We start from the raw sequence: 20852 nt of genomic DNA, 5'->3' as shown, positions 1-20852 counted from the left end.
TGAGGAGAAGACCGCAGGTCTGAGACACTGAATCACTGCATCTCTGATCAGCCAATCAGATTCAAGGCTTTGAAATATGACCGTTGGCATATTTCACCTATAAAAGGAGGCAGTTGCAGAAGAGTAAATGCGGGATATACATTGGGATAACAAGAGCTAAAAGCATTTACTACAATAACAGTGTGGTATTCTAAGAAAGCCTAAGTGCTAAATTCTAAGTGTGTGTGCTACAATTTCAGTGAGAATTGTAAGAGTGTTATCGAGCAGGAAATAAGTCTCGATCGAATTGTACTTGTATTCCTTAGTGAATATCCTTCTCGCGGTTTCGAGAGGAAGGGGTGACGTAGGAGTTTTATCTCCGAACATCCATAAAACTCTGTTGTGTTATTTACTTTCTGTTGGCTTCCTTACATAACCGACTAACTTAACCATACCGCTCCAAACCGACTTACTACTGACCATACCGCATATCCAGATAACCGAAACCGACCCACCATTCTTCAAATCTCCATCATCCGAAACCGACTCCGCCTATCATACACGTGTACCGCTTCAACTTGAAAGCAAACCTCTTCCGCGCTTGAACCTAGTTCAAGGGTTTGTGACAAGTTGTGTAGTATTGAAACCCCGGTATTAATCTTTAACCGGATTAATCACCACCCTACGAGTGAGAACCGCTAACCGGTCCAACCCCCGGTCCACCAGCGGCGACCTAGATCCTAACAATCTTTATCTTCAAAATATATTAAAAAATCAATAAAAAACTATTTTTAGAAAAACATGAAACGAAATTTAAAAAATAAAAACACAATAGACATCCACGTGGATGTCACGCTGGTAATAAAAAATAATTAATCACATTTTTTTATGATTGGGGAGCAATATGAGATGGAATAGAGTATAGGGATTGAAATTGAATATGTATAAACATTAAGGTGGTCAAAATAACAATTATTCATTAAATGTAATTTCGTTTCTTTGTTCTTTTGCAAAGTTTATATATTATTTGCATCTTATTCCCATTCTTAATTTAAAAAAAATCATTAATTCAAAAAAAAAATAGTTACTTATCAAAAATTGAATTGCAAAATAATGTTAATAGAATTAAAATAACTAAAATAAAAATTTATATGTTAAATAATATGATATATTGTAATAATTAAAATTCTAATGACGAGGATCGAATAATCTTGTAATTTTTTTAACTTGACTCCAAAGATCTATAACAATGAGTGATGAAATAAAGCAAGTTGAACAAAGCAATCAAACGGTGTCGAAAGATTCTCTATCAAATATTTTAAACGGTAGTGAATTTTGTCATTAACTGATGGTTGATAAACAACTCTATAAAATGTTTTGTCAAGTGATAACTTATTATTTACATATATTGTCGAAAAATAATAAACTTATAAAAATAATGAGAGTATACTTGTAAGAGGGTTTTCGACTGAAATATCTGTTTCAGTGACTCTTTATTGGAAAAATAAAAAAAACAATTTCAGATCCAATAACTTTATCTACTTTGATTTTAAGAATGGATAAACACGAACTCGATAAATGATCACCAAGACAATCGAAGGGTATGAGCAGCAAATAAATCACCTATTCGAATTATAAAAATTCAGGATGAAAAATTCGATCCAACTAAACAAGATATCAAATCGAAAAAAATATAACACAAACTCAAGAACAGTAAAAATAAAAGAAATTTAACTTTTGGAAAGCTTTATTTTAAGAGAAACTTTGGACAACTAATATTTATAATTTCAAAGAGTTATATTATAAAATAATATTTAAAAAATCAAAATAATTAAATAAGAATTTAAATATTATAAAAAAATCAATAAAGAAAATTTTACCATCTTGAAATTTGTTGAGGATGACATTTATTTATTGACAACTTCATATCATTTATTATTATTATTTTTTTTTTTTTTTGCTAAGAAAGGAATGCGCATACTTTCGAGAAAATATTAAAAAGACAATGGGTGAATATTAAGAAGAAACGGTTCACCAAAAATTAAAATTAAGTATTATTCGTATTATAAATATTTGAAATAACATATAAATAGTGACAAAGAAGGAATGACAAGAGAATGAACAACGTGTCACAGCATCACTTGCTTGAAAAAATAATAAATGTTGAGAAAATAGAGAAAAAAAAAATTATTATTTTTTCAGCCAATCAAATTATGTCTTATTCACCCTCAAATTCTCTACCTTAAACATTTTTCATATAATATATTATCCAATTAAATATAATGTTAGAATGGAATAAAATATAACACCATCTAACTTCAAAATAAAGGCATCAAATAAAATAAAATAATAATTCACCCTTTCTAGAGGTTTTTGTATAGATGAAAATAAAATTTTGTTTTTGAAACCCTCTTAGCTCATTTATATACATATTTATTATTCTCCAGTTGAGTATTTGTGAAAGAAAGAAAGAGAGAGAGAGAGAATGTATAGAGTTAAAATTCACTCCGTTGACGAACTCCGGCCAGTCTCCACCGGCGTAACCACAACCTCCGCTGCGAAACCGGCGATCGTACTTGAGAGGAAGGGCTTGCCGCATCTCTTCCGCACCGTACCTTTCGCTTCCTCGCTCTCTCATTCCGCCCCTCGTTCTACTACTCTCATAGTACTCGCGGTGCCCAATTATCTCTCCTCCGACGATTTCCTCCTCTTCTGCGGAACTAATCTCGATACTCTATCAAGGGTTCTATTCATCAGGTCCAAATTCCATCTCCTCCTAAACTTTCTTTTTCGAAACACAGCCACTTATTTCTCGTCAATTGTAGGAACGATGCCATGGAGGATCGATACAGCGTCTTACTCCAGTTCCTTGATCAGACTTCAGCGGATATCTTTTACACTGAATTGAATGGAAAACGATTCAGTCCCTCCGAGGTAGTAGTAGTAGTAGTTCTTGTAAGTTAGCAATTTTGTTCTTTAATATCATGTACGATTCATCTTTCTATCTTCAGGCTGAACTCTGCCACTTATATTTTAGTCAATGTGAAGAGTTCACAGAGAATGACAAAGAAGCTGGTACACCTCCTGAAGGATTTGTTGAATTGCCAACTTGTCCTGTTTGTTTAGGTGATTGGGTTAACCATTTTTTAGTCTATGTTAAGGATAATCCTAACATTTTGTTACTTATTGACTTGTTTTTTTTTTGCATCCTTAGAGAGATTGGATTATGATACCAGTGGAATACAAACCACACTTTGCGATCACTCTTTTCAATGTCCATGTGTTTCAAAATGGACATATTTGTCTTGTCAAGTGAGTTTCTCTTTTCTTTTCTTTTTCCTTTGGTTCTTTCAATAATGTAGTATCATACCAACAGGTTTGCAGACTTTGCCATCAACGGGAAGATGAGAAACCTACTTGTGCTGTTTGCATGTCAACGAACAATCTCTGGATTTGTTTGATTTGTGGATTTGTTGGATGTGGGAGGTAAAATATTTTTTCTTCTTCTTGTAATTTGCGTTTATACATGTATGTTTTATAGGCCGTCATATCCCTGAAATATAGGTATCGAGAAAGGCATGCTGTTAAGCATTGGAATGACACAAACCATTGTTATTCTCTTGAACTGAGTTCACAGCAAGTCTGGGATTATGTGGGTGACTTATATGTTCATAGACTAAATCAATCGAAAGTTGATGGAAAATCAGCAATTAGCAACTCCGAATGTGAGATACATCCTGGAGAATGTGGTACCTGCAGCTGCAACGACGACACTGAAATTTCTGAGACTATTTTTAACAGCAAAGTCGAAGCGGTAATGGATGTTTTGAAACAGAATCCTTCTTGAACTTTACTAGGAAATTCTGACTTGCACATTGATGAGTCTTTGTAGGCATGTTTACTACTGCAGACTGAGGTCTTCACATTACCTTGCTTGTTTATTTCTTGAACCCTTACTCCCACTTGGAAATCAGTCCTGTCATTTGGAAACACTTTATGTTTTTGGATTGGATCAGAAATCCAATTGAGAACCGTTGTTAAAAAATTTAATGTGTATTTTACTAAGTTCTGTTTTTAAACGTGAGCTCATTTATATCCACATCCAGATGAGATATCTGTAAAAGAAATAAGTGTTTCCAAATGATTGTCTTGGGTTCAGTCTCTTTGTTGTTTCCCTTAAAATATAACATGGGCATGCTACCTAATTATAGCTTCTATATCATTGACAAATCAATAATTCGTTTTCTAATTTATTTTTGTTGGCATCAGACATTGAACGAGTATCACCATGTTCTAGCAACCCAACTCCATACTCAAAGACGAGTAAGTATTGACTTATTTTCATGGCTATGTTTTATTTGATGTGTCATTCATTCACGGTTGATCTCCCTTATAAAGAAGAAAAAATGCATTAGGTTTGCTGAACTTCTTTTTCATATGGTTGGGACATATTCTCTTGATGAAATTGTTTTGTACAAAAAAAATCTACAAGCTATTTATTCCATTATTACTCTTACAGCACTATGAATTACTGCTTGTGGAGGCGAAAACCAACAAGGAAATGAGGATATCCAAAGAAGTTGATAGAGCTATAAGTTCAGGCTTGCAGGATGTCCAATACAAACTGGAGAAGGCTACTATGGAAAAGAACGCTGCTTTAGATGCAAGTACCTTCTCATCACATTTTAAGTATTTAGCCATATCAGATGCTCTTATCGTGTCTCCCTTTTTTATCCTCAGGCTAACAGGGAACTTCTAAAAGAACAGGAAAGCGTACAGAATGAACTTAAGGAGATGAATAACAGGTACACATCCTTAAGTAACCTCAATCTCTTTGTATGCTTGACATGATGGCTGTTCCCAAGATTTTCACTTATTCGAATAATAAGAGTATTGAACTAAGGAGGTTCGATTCTTCACAAAGAAAAAATCCACGGTCTAAAAGAAGTGGTATTTTCCTCATTTGTAAGTCTTTGTAGAAAAAAATAGCTTAAAAACTCATTTAAATGCAGGTTTCTACTGCCCTGCCGCAATTGAAGCTTATGGCTGCAAAATTTTATTTATTTTCTGCCACATTTGCAGGTTGATTTCAACGCTGACCTCTAGTAAAACCAAGGAACTGGAATTGGAGGAACAGGTAATCTTGGTTTTCATCTAAAAAAAACTTTGTATTATGATCTGAGAGCTCTCTCATGGAATAGTTGATAATTGCAGATCAGGGACTTGAAAGTTTACATTGAAGCGCGAAAAACTCTAGCTAACTCATCCGAAGGAAATGACATCAGAGGGGGAACCGTTTTGCCTGTGCAGTCCAACCCTTCTAACTCTGCCCCTAATAGGAGGAATGCTAGATCTAACCGAAGACGGAACTAGGCTGTTCTTTTGTAAGAGAAATCAGAGACATCTAAGATTGGTAAATCTTTTACTGGATTTAGTTGAGAATACAAGTTCTGTTTGAAGCTGAGTTTTCAGATTTATAGAGGGAGGTGTTCTTGATTTTGTGTCATTCTAAACAGTCTGGATTCTTACTTACATAATTTCATGATGAAGATTTTAATCAAATGAGTTTACTTAGAGATGTGAATGCAGTTCAAGAAGAACATAAAATTCTCTACATCTTTCATTTGAAAGAAGACTGAATCAAATTCGCCGTTTTGATTCTTAAAAAATATTCATATTTCTTAGTTTATTCTCTAGCATGTTTTTTTCACAATGACAAGTTACCTAACTTTTGTGCAATCCTTGATTGGAAAAAGTTTGCTACTCACTTGGTCATACCATTTTGTTTGTTTTAGTTTTAATTTAGTTAAATTTTAATATTAATTTTAAGTAAATTAGTTAAATTTTTATCATTTTAAATTTATAAATTAATTTTGTAATTATAACCTTTCTTAGGTTGACGGTGTCATTTATTTATTATTATTATTTACAAATTAATTGTTAGGATTGTAAATAAACTGTCAATTTACACATATTTTATTACGCGTATTGATTTTAAATAAATTCTCGATTTTGACAACGAAGAAAAAAAAATGTTTTAAAAAGTAACAAAATGAAAAAACACTTTAGAAAATAAGGTTCCCAAAAAAGGTGCAATAAACCTAGGTGGCCCATGAGAGCCTCATTTTCTAGAAATCGATAGGGTAGAAACCGACAAAATTGACTTCATTTATTGTTTTGTTAGATAGGTTAATATCGATTGTTTATAAATATTTAATTTTTCTAACAAGAAAACCGTGTACTAAGAAGTGTCAACACTACCTTATTTTTTCATCACAAACGAAATAAAAGTAATATTTTGAGTTTACTAAACAAATACAAAAACAGTTTTTAACTAAAATATTCTCAAGTTCAAGTCTTATCAGCTAGTAAAATAACACTATAGATTTGAAAGAAACAAAGTTTCCAGGCTATAGTTTTGCATCTAACAAAAACAAGTAAAAGAAAAAAGGAGCTTGCATAATTGTTCTCAACTTATTTACATCTAACTTATTTAACTTGTTTGTAAATTCTCAACTTACCTTGTATTCCTTGTTTTTCTGAAAAAGAAAACAAAAACAAAGTGACATAACTATTGTTTTTCTCCAAAAAATAAAAAACATAAATACATATTAAATAATAACATAATAAATCAACAATAAAAACTATATCAATATAAAAAAAGTAATGTATTACTCTTTATCTAGACTGTTTTCCATCCATATCTGTCTGTCCTCGATACTACCCTGCTGCTTTTGTTAACTAAAAACTAAACATAGACCAGTTTCAGACGTTCATCTCTTCTTCTAGCAACACTTGAAAAAAATTTACATATTGTATGATGAACCCTATTGTCAGTTTACCTTTGGTTCTGATCTGTATTGACAGCGCCGGTTTGAGGATTATTATTGCTTGGGCCAGCAGCACTACCATTTTCATTTGGTGGGCAAATCCCCCATCTTCCTTCTGATTCCAACGGCTCAATAACATACACTCCACCGTCGCTAAGTCCCAATGCAAATTGGTTTGCCTCTGTTGGATGAACCGCAATCACAACTGGATATACCCTCAAGCTGCAGCATTAACATATTCAATCATAATCAATCATTTAACAAGGCAATATTTCCTAAAGACACTTATTTTTACCATAATGAAAGAAAAAGCACCTTGGGTTGGGAGGTAGATAAGCTGGTGAATTAATTCGGCATCTTAGTCGTAGTGTGGAGGAAGTTAAAACACCGATACTCCCATCTTCAAAACTGACGTATATGGATAAACTATCGCAGGAATATGCAGCATGTGTGATTGGACCACTTGTTTCTCGAGGAAACCACTGTGTTTTGTTTTTCATATTTAACAAATTAGGAAGGCGAGCTAAAATATAGTTGGAAAATTGAAAATTTTACCTGCTTAAGGCATTCGAGCTTAGGAGCTTCATATATGGCTATCTGGGTTTCATGAACAACTAGTAGGTGGATTTGATCTTGGTGAAACTGTACTCTCGTATCTGAAATGGGAGCTAGTGTACGCCCCGCTGGGACCTGCAAGAACTTACTTGTCTGCTTCTCCCATCTCTCCATGCTCCAAACGCAAAGCTATAGAATACCACCAATTGGTGATTTAGAACATTGAATAGACACTTAATCTGTTTTGTAATCTAACATTTTTTTATGATGATCCTTATCTGGAAAAAACTACATGTTTACAAAAAAACAAAATGATGTACAAAATAATATGTATAATAATGATTCGTAAAAGAAAATGATCATCATCTAGAAAAGAAAATATCTATATACTTCTTCTTCAATGATGAAACCATTTGATTGATCCACATTTTTGCTAAGACCCAAAGTGAGGTGAAAACAACCAAATCTAGAAAAATTTAAAAATATATATATATCACTATACTGAATGGAACAAAAAGTTAGAAGGAATGAACAAAAAAAACACTATAATTTAGAAGGAAATAATCTGGATCAATCCAGAGAATATCTAACACCAAAATAAAACACTTTCATTTTTAACTTGGGCGATTTTTAATAGGATCAAGTGAGAGATATTATGCCAAAATAGCACTTTCTGAAATAGGCTCAATTTGAATGAGAATACAGGTAAGTTTCTATTCAATTTCTAAGGTGCTCTCATTTGATTCATATAACTCGACATTTAACTTTGGTAAGCATCTCAGAAAAGAACCAAGGAGAATCGGCGTCATACCTGAGAATCAGCACCAGAAGACACCAACACATTCAGAGCATTAGAGAATGCAAGGCCAGTTACTCTTTTCTGGTGGCCTTTGAGGTTGGTTTTTGCCTGCACAGTAAAAAGTGGAAATTTAAACAGCATATTCAAATGGCCATCATTGACACATTAATATTATTTGTTTGAGAAAAGGGAACTAATAATGGGCACATAAAGATAAGCACCTCATCAACACGGACATTATATATCTGGATAGAAGAATCTTCCATCCCTATTGCAATGATATTGTTGTCTTCAGGATGAAAGGAAAGAGCAGATGCTGATGGTGGAGGGGACATGAAAGTTGTCATTGTCTGCATTCGTTAATAAGGGATTTTAGAATATGCCTGAAAACAATACTGATAAAGCTAATTTCATAATCAGTTTAATAGTTACATGGTTTCATCCTAATCTACTTCATATTCCCCTTCAAATGCTTTCATCATTTACTACACCTCAAGTCCTTTAACTAAGTGCATTTTTCAGTTCCATCTTGAACATGCATACCAAGAGTGTATTTGATTAAAATTGAAAATTAAGTGTGTCAAATGAGTCATGCCTGAAAATATTCAAATTTTAACTTCTTGGTATATAAGTTGATTTGATCAAATGTGAACTAATGTTTCAAGTTGTTTTACCTTTATATGACAGTAATTTGATTAATGATTAGAAAGATCTTACTAGAATACTGAGTTACATCTTTCATAGCTTACAATGATGAAGAAAATATTCAAATTGAGGTTGAGAATCTTTAGGCTAAGATAAGCAAAACTCACTTACCTTGAAAGTCATCATATTGAACAGTGATATTTTCCCTCCTGAAGCTGACAGAATATACGAGTCATTCTTTGAAAGTGCAAAGCAAGAAGCATTTTCTTCGGGGTTTATGCCGCTAATATCATTTGTCATCAGGATTCCACTGTTAGGTTGCCAGATATGGGGGGCGAAATTAGCAGTTGCCTGAAAGAAAAGAAAAATCAAATTACTATTAGATAGGATCAGGCAAACAAACCAAAAAAAAAGTGCATTCATAAGTAAATAATTGACCACCTTGCCGGTCAAGTTCCTTTCATTTCTTTGCCATTTCCAAAGCTTGTGCACTGCATTAGTTGATAAAGACAATATGGAAAGTCCAGAATTTGTATACGTCAACCTGGAAACCTGAAGTTTGAAGGAAAGACCAGAAACTGCTGAAAGAAGCTCAATTAAGGATAACAAAAAAACAGTTCTTTAATTAGACTATAAAATTCCAACCTAATATTCTTTTAGGTCTAATTTTCAAAAAAAAAAATGTCTTAGGTCTATATTCTACAAGATTTTGAATTCATAACCCAGATTTTTTTCAAATAACTATCAAACAAGCTCTTCACCTCATCTATTGCTTTTTTTTTGTCTTCTCAGTCTACTTTTATATATACAATTCATCCTTGATGTAATTATCAGATCATTGAAAAATATTCTCTCTTCTCAAAGCTGAACTTTTACAACCCTTCGATGTGCATGAGAGAAAAGGATGAAGAAAAAAGAACGTGTAATTAAAAAAAATGCTCAATAAAGATTTTTAATGAATGCAAAAAACGGGCCCTAACAGATCAATACCTTAGATGCTGTCAAACTATCAGGCAACCTCAAGGATCGGCACTGAGATGACTCATTGATTTCTGTCAATTTCCAAATCCTAGATTTGTCTGCTGACTCATCAGTGATTCTAGGTTTTACATCTGGCAAGCTTCTATTTTCCCCACTCTGCAAAAAATATAATGTGATGATAAACAAACCAGAAGAAAATAACTACTTGGATGTGGCAAGAACATGCACCATTACCACAATAGATCCTATTGGAACAGCACGATCTATCACGCTTGGTCCAACTGGTACACTAGCGCCTCCAAATGTCCCCATTGTGGGAGCTTGCAACTAGTTAAGAAATCCATTTTTTTGTCACAAACATGCATAAAGACGTGATAAACAAGATTGAACTAGAACTACCTTCACAACAGCTGAAGGGCCAACTTTAGCGTCAAATGATCTACTTTCAAGTGTACGCAGTAACCTTATTCCGTCTGAATTTGCTAAAACTTTAATGCAATTTTCATTTGCTGAAACTGCCAACAATGTCCCTTCCTTGTTGAATCGTACACAAGGAGATGCCTGCAAAATAGTCACCCAGAATATGGCTGTTAAGAATGGCTGCAATATAACCTTAACCAAAATAATAATGGGTGATTTTATTAAACAAAAGTTGATTATGATCCGTAAAAATCTCCATGTGTTATGTTTGTCAAAATCACAATGATCTAGATAATGGTATGATCATGATCGTGAAAAAATTCTCTACACTAAATGAAAAAAAATAAAACACACTATAATTTGGATCATAATTTAGAAAATAAGATGTACACCAAATTAACAAAAATTAATCACACTATAATTTGGATCATAATCCAAAAAGAATAATCTCATCATGACAAGGAAGGAAATCTGATGCCAGGCAAAAATAATCACTTCCAATTTTAACTTTAGCGATTGTCTAATGACATCATAATTGTGTCAAATATTACAGCCAAACACTAGGTTCCAAATAAGTCAATAAGGATTTTAAAAAATTACCGGCAGTCCACCATCTGCATCTGTTGTTGTTAATATGTTAACATTGTCCATGTCCCAAAACTTCACCATAAACTCATCCCCAACAGCTAAGAACTTATTCTTTGTATTGTCAAATTGGACAACACCAACGGATCTCTTCCCAAGACCCTGATAAGTGCGTTTAACAGCTCCTTCACCTTCATTCCACTCAACAAGGTATGAGACACCTTCTTTATTGGTTCCACATGAAAACAACCTGCAACGGTGAGATAGATGATGATACTCTACATCCATGTAAACATTTATTATGCCAATGTAAACATATATTATGCCAGTGATATAAGAGATTAAAGGTAACAAGTTCAGACCTTAATCCATTAACACTGTATGTCATCGTAGTGGAGCAGTGACCAGGTGCATCATAATCAACTCTAGATCCCACGTTATCATACAGCCATGCCTTTATTTTCCCATCAGTTGCAGTTGAAAAAATAAACTGGGTGCACAGTAAAGTAAAATCAGTTGTGCAATTAGTGAAAATATCACCAAGCTTAAGGATGTGTTTGATAAAACTGAAAAAATAAGTATGTTGAATGCTGAATTTAAGTGACGAATAAGTTAAGTATACGAAAAATAATTATGAATAGACCAAATGGAAATATCTAAATTTTAAATACTTGATATATGCAAGTTGATTTGCTAAAATGGTTAAGTACTTGCAAGACTATTTTACTCTTTTAGTTGATCAATTTCCAAATTTTAGAGTTGTCTTTTGGACACTCTTAGTACATTACCAAGTTAGGTCGTCTCTATAGCTTACTGAAATAATCCAAATTTCTAGATTATTTTTTAGTTTAATAATTTGAATTGAATCTAAATAATTAAGTGATTTTAAATAACGGTTATAAAATGAACTTAATTCAAATAAGTACTTACACATTTAGCTTAAGTGAAAAGTTGTATTATTGAATACAACCTAGTAAAGTCAGACATATTTTAAGATATACCCCCTTCTGTCAGAGAAACATGACATTTCATGGCAAGAAGTTAAGCATATAAGAAACCTCTTGCATTCTTATATTATAGCTATTGTTTGTGAACATCTTTTACAGCTATAACGTACCAAAAAATCACATGCAAAGAAGAATCAACAGTATAGAAAGGAGATCCGCTGCATAAGTATCAGTCCTCCCAGGATAACAGTTACGAGAACCAACAAATGCCTAGGACCGCAAGTTAGATAAGATAAATCAATAAACAGCTACTATGAGAATATTACTTGCTTATGAACCGAGGATTAACAATGATTCTTAAACATAAAAAATGTTCATTGTTATCTTAAATTACTTTTCTCAACTCTCCAACAAAACCTATAATGTGACATTACCTGAATGTTTTCCTTTTGGTGTGGGCATACAGAATATACAGGTGCTTCATGACCCTCAAAGATGTATTGCCTGGCTCCTGTAATAACATCCCAGACCTGCAGAAATATTAACCTTTTATAACTTCATTCTAACTAGAATCAACCTCTGAAAGCATAAAAATTCAAAAGGACCTTGATAAGCCTGTCCTCGCCACATGTGACAATTGAGAGTGGTTTATTGGGATAAGAGAAAGCAATATCATTGACAGATCCAGCATGAGCATCAATCTGAATAATCAAACATTATATAAGTATTAAATTTAACACATCTTGCTTGAACAGGTCTCAAGAAACAACCTCTAGAAATAATAAGCTACGGGTAAGGGCAGAAGATTCGGGCATTACAAACTATTAACACAATCAACAATGGATGGGACTAACCTCTAAGTGATTGCGTAGATCATCACCGCCATGATATGAATATACATGAACAAGGTGCTTAGAGTATGCAACACCTATAGCAAGAGAAATGATAGAACTTACACTATTTTCAAAATAATTATACAGTACCAAGACTTTCCAAACAAAAAAAATGGAAGATAACATATAGAATAGTTTTGTACAAACATACACATTAAGGAACCATCAGGACTCCAAATCACACGGTTGACTGATGCAGTGTAATCACTAGCTAGAGATGCCTGATGCACATTCCAAGCAGACATTAGATACTAGAAGCAGAAGGAGAAACATGTGCAGACAAGTTCGATCAAAGTTGCGGGGAGGCTACAAACCTGCAATGACACAGAACATGAACCAAGTTCCCAGACCTTGAAGTTACGGACAGCAAGCCTCTCACGATTGCCCAACTCCCATAACATAATCTCCCCCGTGTTGGTTCCGACTAATTTTAAATAGTCACCACAATAAGTAGAAATTAGTGAAATCAATTGTTGGACGAACAACCAAAAATACAAGCAGAAAACTGTCAACTATCTGAACTAACCAAGAAGAAGAGTTTGTTGAACTGGGTGGAAATCCATGGTCTTCACAGCTGAACCCGGATTAAGAGTCATGACAACAGCTTTCGGCAATTCATCAGATGCATATGAGCTCTGGCCATGGCACTGCGGAGTATACCCAACAGGGAGGATATTGACATGAATGTTACTGACCTGTTGATGAAATTAAAATAATAACTCACTTAAGCCAAAAATATCACAGCAAGTATGAGAACATAAGACTAAGGTGCAAATTGGGTTTCATTCACAAGGGCTGAATATTCTAGACAGAAAGTGTCACAAGCTTTTTATGAGATAACCGAAGTTGAACAAAATCAACTCACAGACAACAAAAGTGCACTATATAATGAAAGACCAAATGTCGATTCTCATTAAGAACGCTCTCATTTAAATGGGGGGTCAGCTAGCCACCCCGGGTATAAACCCGGTCACAAAAAAAAATTAAGACTAGTCATAGACTTTGATTCACCTAAAAATTGAAACATTTGTCTCCATCACTCCTACTGATCTGGATTTGTGGGATAAGTGAGAATACGCATCGAAAGTTAGGAAATAAGGACTGATTTCTCAAGCCATATTCTCTTATGAATTGCACCTATTCTTCTCTAGAAGTCTCACATCATTGAGATTCTAGATTAGGACATCTCTGAGAAAATTAGGATGCTAGTTAAGAATTTACAGAATATATTTTCTGGGTAAGTGCTTTCCTTGAGAAATATAACGACATTAAGCATGGCCAGAGAAGGTATTACCCTCCTTGAAGGAAACAAAAAACAAAGATTTGTAATGAAGCTTCTAACTTTTCTTTGTTGCTTCTTTTATTCAAACTACCGGCAGAGATACTTTTAGTCAACCTTGTAGCAGTACCACAACATATTTTTCATATCCAAATTCTGTACAGATTATATGCTTGAGTGTGATACTGCTACCATTAACTGCATGCTAATAGTTGAAGACCATAAGAAAAAAATGAATAAGATGGTTTTCTTCAATAAACAACAAATTCAACTAGCAAGAACAATTCATCTTTTTCCTAATTATATATCATGTTCACTAACTGACTCAAATTCAGCAAAGGATGCTAAATTCCAAGTAAGGCAAGGGATACTATGCCTAACCAGAGGGGTGACTAACAACAATCTCTATGATAAATGGGAAGGCCCATAAAAATGTTAAATCAAAAGATGTGAGATTTAAGACACTAAAAAATAAATAACCTGAAAACTCTAGTTTGGATATAAAATAATTAAATAAAAAATTAAAGGCAATAACTAATCAAATTTTCCATATAAAATCTACGAGAATATTCATAATCATGCATTACTTCGTCTGACATTCCGAAAGTTCTTGTTCTCTTCAAAACATGTTCAGAATCTGCTGTCTGATAATCTAAAGCTGTACTACTTGTTGGAGGAGTCCTTGGGCGTTTAAGAATTGCTGCTAGAAGCAAAGAAATAGACAGCAGAGAAAGATGGGTTAAATAAAGAGGCAGATAAATAACAATTAATAAAGATTCTTCCTAAGGCCTTCCGTAAACGAACATATGAATGAAATGGAAATAAGTTAGATATATATACAATGTAACCATACTATATATAGCTAATCACATAGATATACCTGCATTATTGTGTGCACTAAACCCAATTGGCCCTACTGACAATGAAGGGTGGGGAATAGCAGAAGGATTAGCCATCCATCCACCTAGAGAGGGTGGCATAGGAGCAGGTGCTACTGGAAACGACTTAAGAAACCAATACATGAAGTCATTAGGAATAGAGGATTTCAAAAGATTTCAAGGAAACTACTTTCTATTTTTACTTACTCCATGTACACCTAGAGGAGGAAAAACCCCAGCTTTAGGAATAGTATTCATAAGTTGATTAGTAGCCATTAGTTGATTAGTAGTAGGGGATGGAGTACGAGCACCATTTGGCTGTGAGTGTGCACAAGAATGGTCTGTAAACAATGTCTTTATATCAGGGTTGGGCTTTGGATTCTTGCAAAGTTGGTGCTGCCAATTCAAACTGCGAGACAATCAATCAAAAAGTAAAACTAAATGAACAAATGAGCTGGAAAGGAATATAAATCTGTAAGAATAAACCTACTACTGTGAATGTAGATGGGAATTCAAAAAGAAATGGATCTATTTATCTATCTCTTGACTCGAAATGGGAGCAGGTTTGAAAAAGTATCTTAGAGTATCATGGAACTCTTTCGTTTCTTAAAACTTCACTGAAGAAATATTTTGATCCACAAAAACTATTTTATTCTGAATTACAACAAAAGAAACCTAGAAATTCTGAAATAAATCACCTTTGGTTTATCAGTGTCCTCAGCCTTGAGTTCTTCAGACCAGGAAAAACAAGCTTATCCCGAAACAAGGGGTTAGCTTCAATCAACTTTTTTAGTTCAACAAGCATTACAGTCCTAGCAGACTTGGTATCCCCATACTTAGAAAGTTGTTCATTATCTCTGCAAACCCGTATAATAATATAAGTTCGTCACACCAGAGAACATCTATAAACGAAGCATAAATGAACAAATCTGGAGCCGAATAAAATAGTAAGCGCTATCCAGTTCATGTTACCTAAAATTCTCCAGGATTAAAAGCTGAGTTATTTCTTTAAAGAGATCTTCATTAAATGATGAAAAAGCTTTCAAGTCCTTCACTAAAATATCCACAGCTTTAGCGCGATCTTTCCTACAATAATGGGGCATATCACAAAGTTTAGTATATCATCCTGTCAATAGCTGTACACTTAGTTTTCAAAGAAGCTAACAACATAAGAAAATTCAGGCATAGAAAAATAAAACAAAAAGTCACCGTAACTTGTCAAGAGCTTCCAAGTACTTCTGTTTCCGAATCTCAAAAAAGATTTTCATGGAGTATCTGTTATCCTCGACCTTTGTAAAACCAGACAAATAAGCCTCAACATCATCCCACGCCCCATTTATCACCAATTCCTCGAAATATCTCAGATTGAAGTAATAGCCTGACTCTTGCTCCAGCCTAGGAAAGGAAATAATAATAATAACAATAACCTTAGTTAATCATGCAGTATTCATTTGTTTTGTTTTTTTCTATGAAGTATTTCAATCACTACTGTAATATAACTCTCTATTTTACTAGCTGCAATATTGGTATGGAAATTGTAAAGAAGTAAGGATATGCAACTGTAATCTCACTATCCATTTCCATAGATTCAACTCAATTAGTAAAATTTCTTTTCTTCTCTGCCTCTAGTTCTTTCCTTTCGCATCATAGCTTATGCGTTTTACTGTCGCATTTCGCGCCAACTTTCAACAACACAAATTGTTTTAACACTTAGAAAAGGAAATAAATATGCCGCGCTTACTTCTTTCGCCGAAAACAATGAAAAAAACAATAAAAATCTATGTTGTGGATACAGGAATTGAGCTCTCCACTTTCATTTCTAAACAACTAATGTCCTACCACCACCTTAAAAGTAACAGAACAAAACTATCCAAAAAATTCAACAATTCTCAGTTTTTTCAATCTTGAGATCTAAAGAACAAATGTTAAATGATAGTAACCTTACCTATGAACAGTATCTTTGAATTTCTCTTCCTCCAAAAACTGAAGAATAAGAAAAACAAGCTCCCTACTCAAAGACGACATAGTTTCCCTCAAACTGCAAACAAAAGATTATAAACTTATTACCGATAGATAGATATAAGTAAAACCTCAACTGCAATCTCTAAAATCAGATAATAAAAACTCAAAATCATCATCATCATCATAATAATAACAGGAATCAAAAGCATATAAATTATAAGCACATAGTAACATGAAATTGGGGAATGATATAAACTTACATCTTAGAATCGGATCAAAGAAGATTGTTGAAGAAATTGAAGAGAAAGACGATAGATAAGCGAGAGGTCCGTTTTGAGGACTTGTTTCTCTCTCTAGGGATTTTTTTAGTGAGAGAAGATGCGCAGCAGAGAAGTATAGGGTACAGAAAATATAAATAGCTTCAACGTTGAAAAGAGAAGACGATATGGTGAGTTGGCGCTTGTAGGAAATAGAGACTGATAAGTTATAGTGCGTATCACTGATAACCACATTCACATTTTAAAATTATTCTACTATTATTACGTGCTGTTACATACATATTTTCCGTGGAAATTTGTGACCTAGATATATTGTTTTGGATAATTAATATAAGTAATTATTCTACTAGTATTATTGATATATTGTCTTAGTCTATTTTGACTTTAACAATTAAGTTTAATTGTCTTAGTCATAATATTATTTGTTTTTAAAGATATGAACATTTTTTTGGTCAAACATAAAAAGTTGAACTAATATTTATTTTTTTTATAAAAAAGTATGTTAAAAAAAATCTAAGTGAAAAGTATATGAAGAAAGTAACTTTTTAATAAAAAAATGTAAATCTAAGTTACATAAAATTTATTTAATCAACTTTTTTTTAACTTGATTTGTATTTTTGACAAAATAAAAAATATATAAGTATATAACAATATATAATAACATAGTTACCATATTAAGCTATAAATCTAAAAAAAATAAATTCTCCTCATTTATTTCTTAATATAATAGTCATAATATTATTTATATAATTAACAGAAAATCTGTCTTTAACTTTTTTAATTAATTAGTAAAATTCTTTGAAAATTAAGCATTTTGTCATTATTATTAAAAAATAATTACAATCAATTTTAAAAATTGGTCAACAAAAAAAGTGGAACTAATATTTTTTTTATTTAATAGGAAAGATAGGATTGAAATAGATAAAATAAAAAAATAAAGTCAAAAGTATATGAAGAAAGTAACTTTCTAATAAAATTTTTAATCTGAATTAAATAAATTTTATAATCCACTTTTTTTAACCAATATGATTGATTTGTATTTTTGACAAATAAAAAATATAATATAACAATATATAAAAACATAGTTACCATATTAAATGTAAGAAACAAAATTGTCTCTTCATATATATATATATATACACAATCTTTATAATATATTTATATAAATATTAATATATAATAAAATATATATTTTATATAAATATATTTCTTTTTCTCAATTTATTTTTATTAAAAAAAATAAGATAAATAATTCTCTCTTAATTAATTAATATATATATATTCCTTTCTTTTAGTTTTTATATATATAAAATTATATAAAAAACTTTATGTATAATATTTTATCTATATTAAATATTAATTGATATATATATATATATATATATATAATTTAATTTTATTAATTTATTTCTTTATATAAATATATAGTAAAAAAATTAAAATTTATATATTTAAGAGGAGTTATAGAAAGAGGGAATTTGGTGAGAAAATTACTTGGCATCACCTTCATTGGTTGAAAATGTAAAAGTGGGAGGAAAGAGAGAAATTATTTGATTTTTTCAACTAAGATTATGCCAAGTTAATCCCTCACCAAATTCCCTCACTTAATCATTTCTCTATATTTAATATGTTATTTTCATAGTTTTTTTCTCCACACTAATTTATATATTTATATTTACATAATTTATTCTTAGTTTTTTAAATATATATATATATATATATATATATATATATATATATATATATATATACTGATTTATTTATTTATGGATTTTTTATTTTTTATTTTTTTTAAAATATATATATATATATATATATATAAAAAGTGTTGTTTGCATATTTTATATTATAGATTAGTATAATATTTCATGATATTTGTAAGAAAAAAAAATCATTGTCCCGAAAAAGTTAGAGATTCCAGAAATTTCAACTTAAGATTTAATGTTAGAAATATTTTTTTAATAAATCATTATTTTATAAAATTTATAAAAATATGTCATTACATTTTGAAATTAATTTTAATAATAATTAATTTTGATCAAATTTTAAATAATCTTTTGATATAAAATAATCAAATTAAAATTTGATTAAAGAAACCTGTATTTAAATTAAGGCACCCACTATTTTTAAAAATAATTAATTTAAAAAATTATTTATTTAATAATAGTTATCAATTGAACGTATATTTAACTAGAGTTTTTTTAGTTTATGGTTTTACTCTATAAAGATTGACTTTTCAAAAATTAGTTTTATTATATTTTATTTAATCAATTATATTTTAGGTCTTACATATACATATTTTTTTCTTGTATTTAAAATTGTAGAATAATTAAATGTTTTTACTTGGATTGATGTCAACAATTGATGAAGAAAGTACTTGAAAAACATCAATTGAAAACATTAGAGTCTAAAAATAAATCTTAAAATACTCATATCAAAATATTTTGAAATTATATTCTATTTTTTTTATATTTTTAAAAAATGGTTTGGGGTTACAAAATTAAAAAATAACTTTAAAATTATAAATTTAAACCAAGCAGACCCTAAGACTGGCCCTCTCGGTCCTGGGTGAGATTTTTCTCGATCCTGGGTTGAGGTCCCTCGGTCGAGACGTGAGAGCTCTCAGTCGGGGTGCGGGAGTGTCTAAGTCGGATGCAAGAGCTCTCGGTATTGGGTGTGGGAGGCTCTTGATTGGGTGTGAAAGCTCTCGATCTTGGGTGCAGGAGACTCTCGGTCGAATGTAGGAGCTCTCGGTCCTAGGTGTATGAGATCCTCAGTTGAATGTAAGAGCTCTCAATCATGGGTGCGGGAGCTCTCGGTCCTAGGTGTAGGATCCCTCGATCGGGTACAAAATTCATTGGTCGGGGTGCAAGGAGCTCTCGGTACTAGGCTATACCTAGGTTAAATTTAGGCTAAATTTCCTCGGTCGGGTGTAGGGGAGGGTTTGATTTTTCTTCGGTCCTAAACTAACCCTAGGCTAGGTTTGGGGTAATCCTAGGCTAAGTTTCTTCGGTCGGAAATCGAACCCGGGTTAGAACCTCGGTCAGTTGCCAAGAACATCAAATTTCAGATTTGATGTTTTTGATTGGGACCTTGTTCCGTTGATCCAAGGGCATGGGAAGCTTCGCCTAGTCCCATGGATCATTTATAACATCATCCCGATGTATCATTCGATCGGAATGTTGTTCCATTCAACTCAAATAGATTTGATATAAAAAAACGTGTTTTTGAGTTTTAAGGTTTGGTGAAGCATAAGAAGCTTGCCAATAGCCTTATGCTTCAAATGGTTGAATGAAACCAAAAATGAATATTGGCTTCGTTTTAACCAATTCAAGAACTTAAATTTTATTTTTATAAAAAGAATAGGTTTTTATTAAACATGATCGGGATGACTTATAATTGGTTTAAATATGTTCATAACATCCATAGAAACATGTTGGGAAGCTTTCTAGGTCACTATTCTTGAGTAATAACTTAAGAACAGAAAAGCGATTTTGAAAATTTCCAAAATCAAATTTGGGTATTTCTGATTTAGGTAGATTAGTCATGTTTTGTTTCAATAGAAATCTTACAAATGATCCTAGGATCGTTTTCCAATCAAGAAATCAGATAATCAAGTAGTATATGAAACTGATTAAAATGAAATGTAATTAAAAATTTCAATTTAAACTTGTAATTTGAATTACATTATGATTGGAAGTTGCATGTAACTCTTGGAAAACCCTTTGGTCCCATGAAAGCTCGAGGTTCATGAATTTCAACAACGGTTTGCGTGTCAGGAATATTTTTAAAATAAAATATTATTTTAAAAGATTTTAAAT

At 32.0% G+C, this 20852-nt stretch overlaps 2 protein-coding genes across 3 annotated transcripts; one reads left to right on the top strand and one right to left on the bottom strand.

Annotated features, from left to right (window-relative positions):
* The first annotated feature begins 2436 nt into the window (after positions 1–2436).
* On the top strand, positions 2437–5481 carry LOC124925682 (BRAP2 RING ZnF UBP domain-containing protein 1). The gene is made up of 11 exons (XM_047465754.1): positions 2437–2736; positions 2805–2913; positions 2991–3105; positions 3194–3291; positions 3356–3465; positions 3544–3793; positions 4249–4302; positions 4499–4642; positions 4720–4784; positions 5062–5116; positions 5194–5481. The coding sequence occupies exons 1-11, from the start codon at positions 2465–2467 to the stop codon at positions 5350–5352; spliced, it is 1431 nt and encodes a 476-aa protein (XP_047321710.1). The 5' UTR covers positions 2437–2464; the 3' UTR covers positions 5353–5481.
* Positions 5482–6383: 902 nt separating this feature from the next.
* Positions 6384–17135, bottom strand: LOC124925838 (topless-related protein 4-like). 2 transcript variants are annotated; one of them, XM_047465950.1, is made up of 27 exons: positions 17014–17135; positions 16737–16829; positions 16007–16186; positions 15764–15877; positions 15490–15648; positions 14999–15200; positions 14794–14917; positions 14501–14616; positions 13161–13329; positions 12949–13058; positions 12786–12855; positions 12596–12669; positions 12347–12442; positions 12176–12271; positions 11157–11284; positions 10810–11044; positions 10189–10350; positions 10018–10116; positions 9799–9945; positions 9250–9360; positions 8980–9159; positions 8385–8513; positions 8176–8271; positions 7365–7553; positions 7125–7291; positions 6822–7031; positions 6384–6518 (listed from the first exon to the last, which is right to left on the bottom strand). In XM_047465950.1, the coding sequence occupies exons 2-27, from the start codon at positions 16814–16816 to the stop codon at positions 6497–6499; spliced, it is 3465 nt and encodes a 1154-aa protein (XP_047321906.1). In that variant the 5' UTR covers positions 16817–16829; positions 17014–17135; the 3' UTR covers positions 6384–6496. The 2 variants fall into 2 exon arrangements, with proteins under 2 accessions (XP_047321906.1, XP_047321907.1); XM_047465951.1 differs by having other exon boundaries at positions 14501–14613.
* Between the last annotated feature and the right edge of the window lie 3717 nt (positions 17136–20852).

This window comes from Impatiens glandulifera, chromosome 2 (assembly GCF_907164915.1).
Source record: "Impatiens glandulifera chromosome 2, dImpGla2.1, whole genome shotgun sequence".
In the NCBI taxonomy this organism is placed as follows: Eukaryota; Viridiplantae; Streptophyta; class Magnoliopsida; order Ericales; family Balsaminaceae; genus Impatiens; species Impatiens glandulifera.
This window is presented reverse-complemented; position numbering and strand designations above follow the sequence as displayed.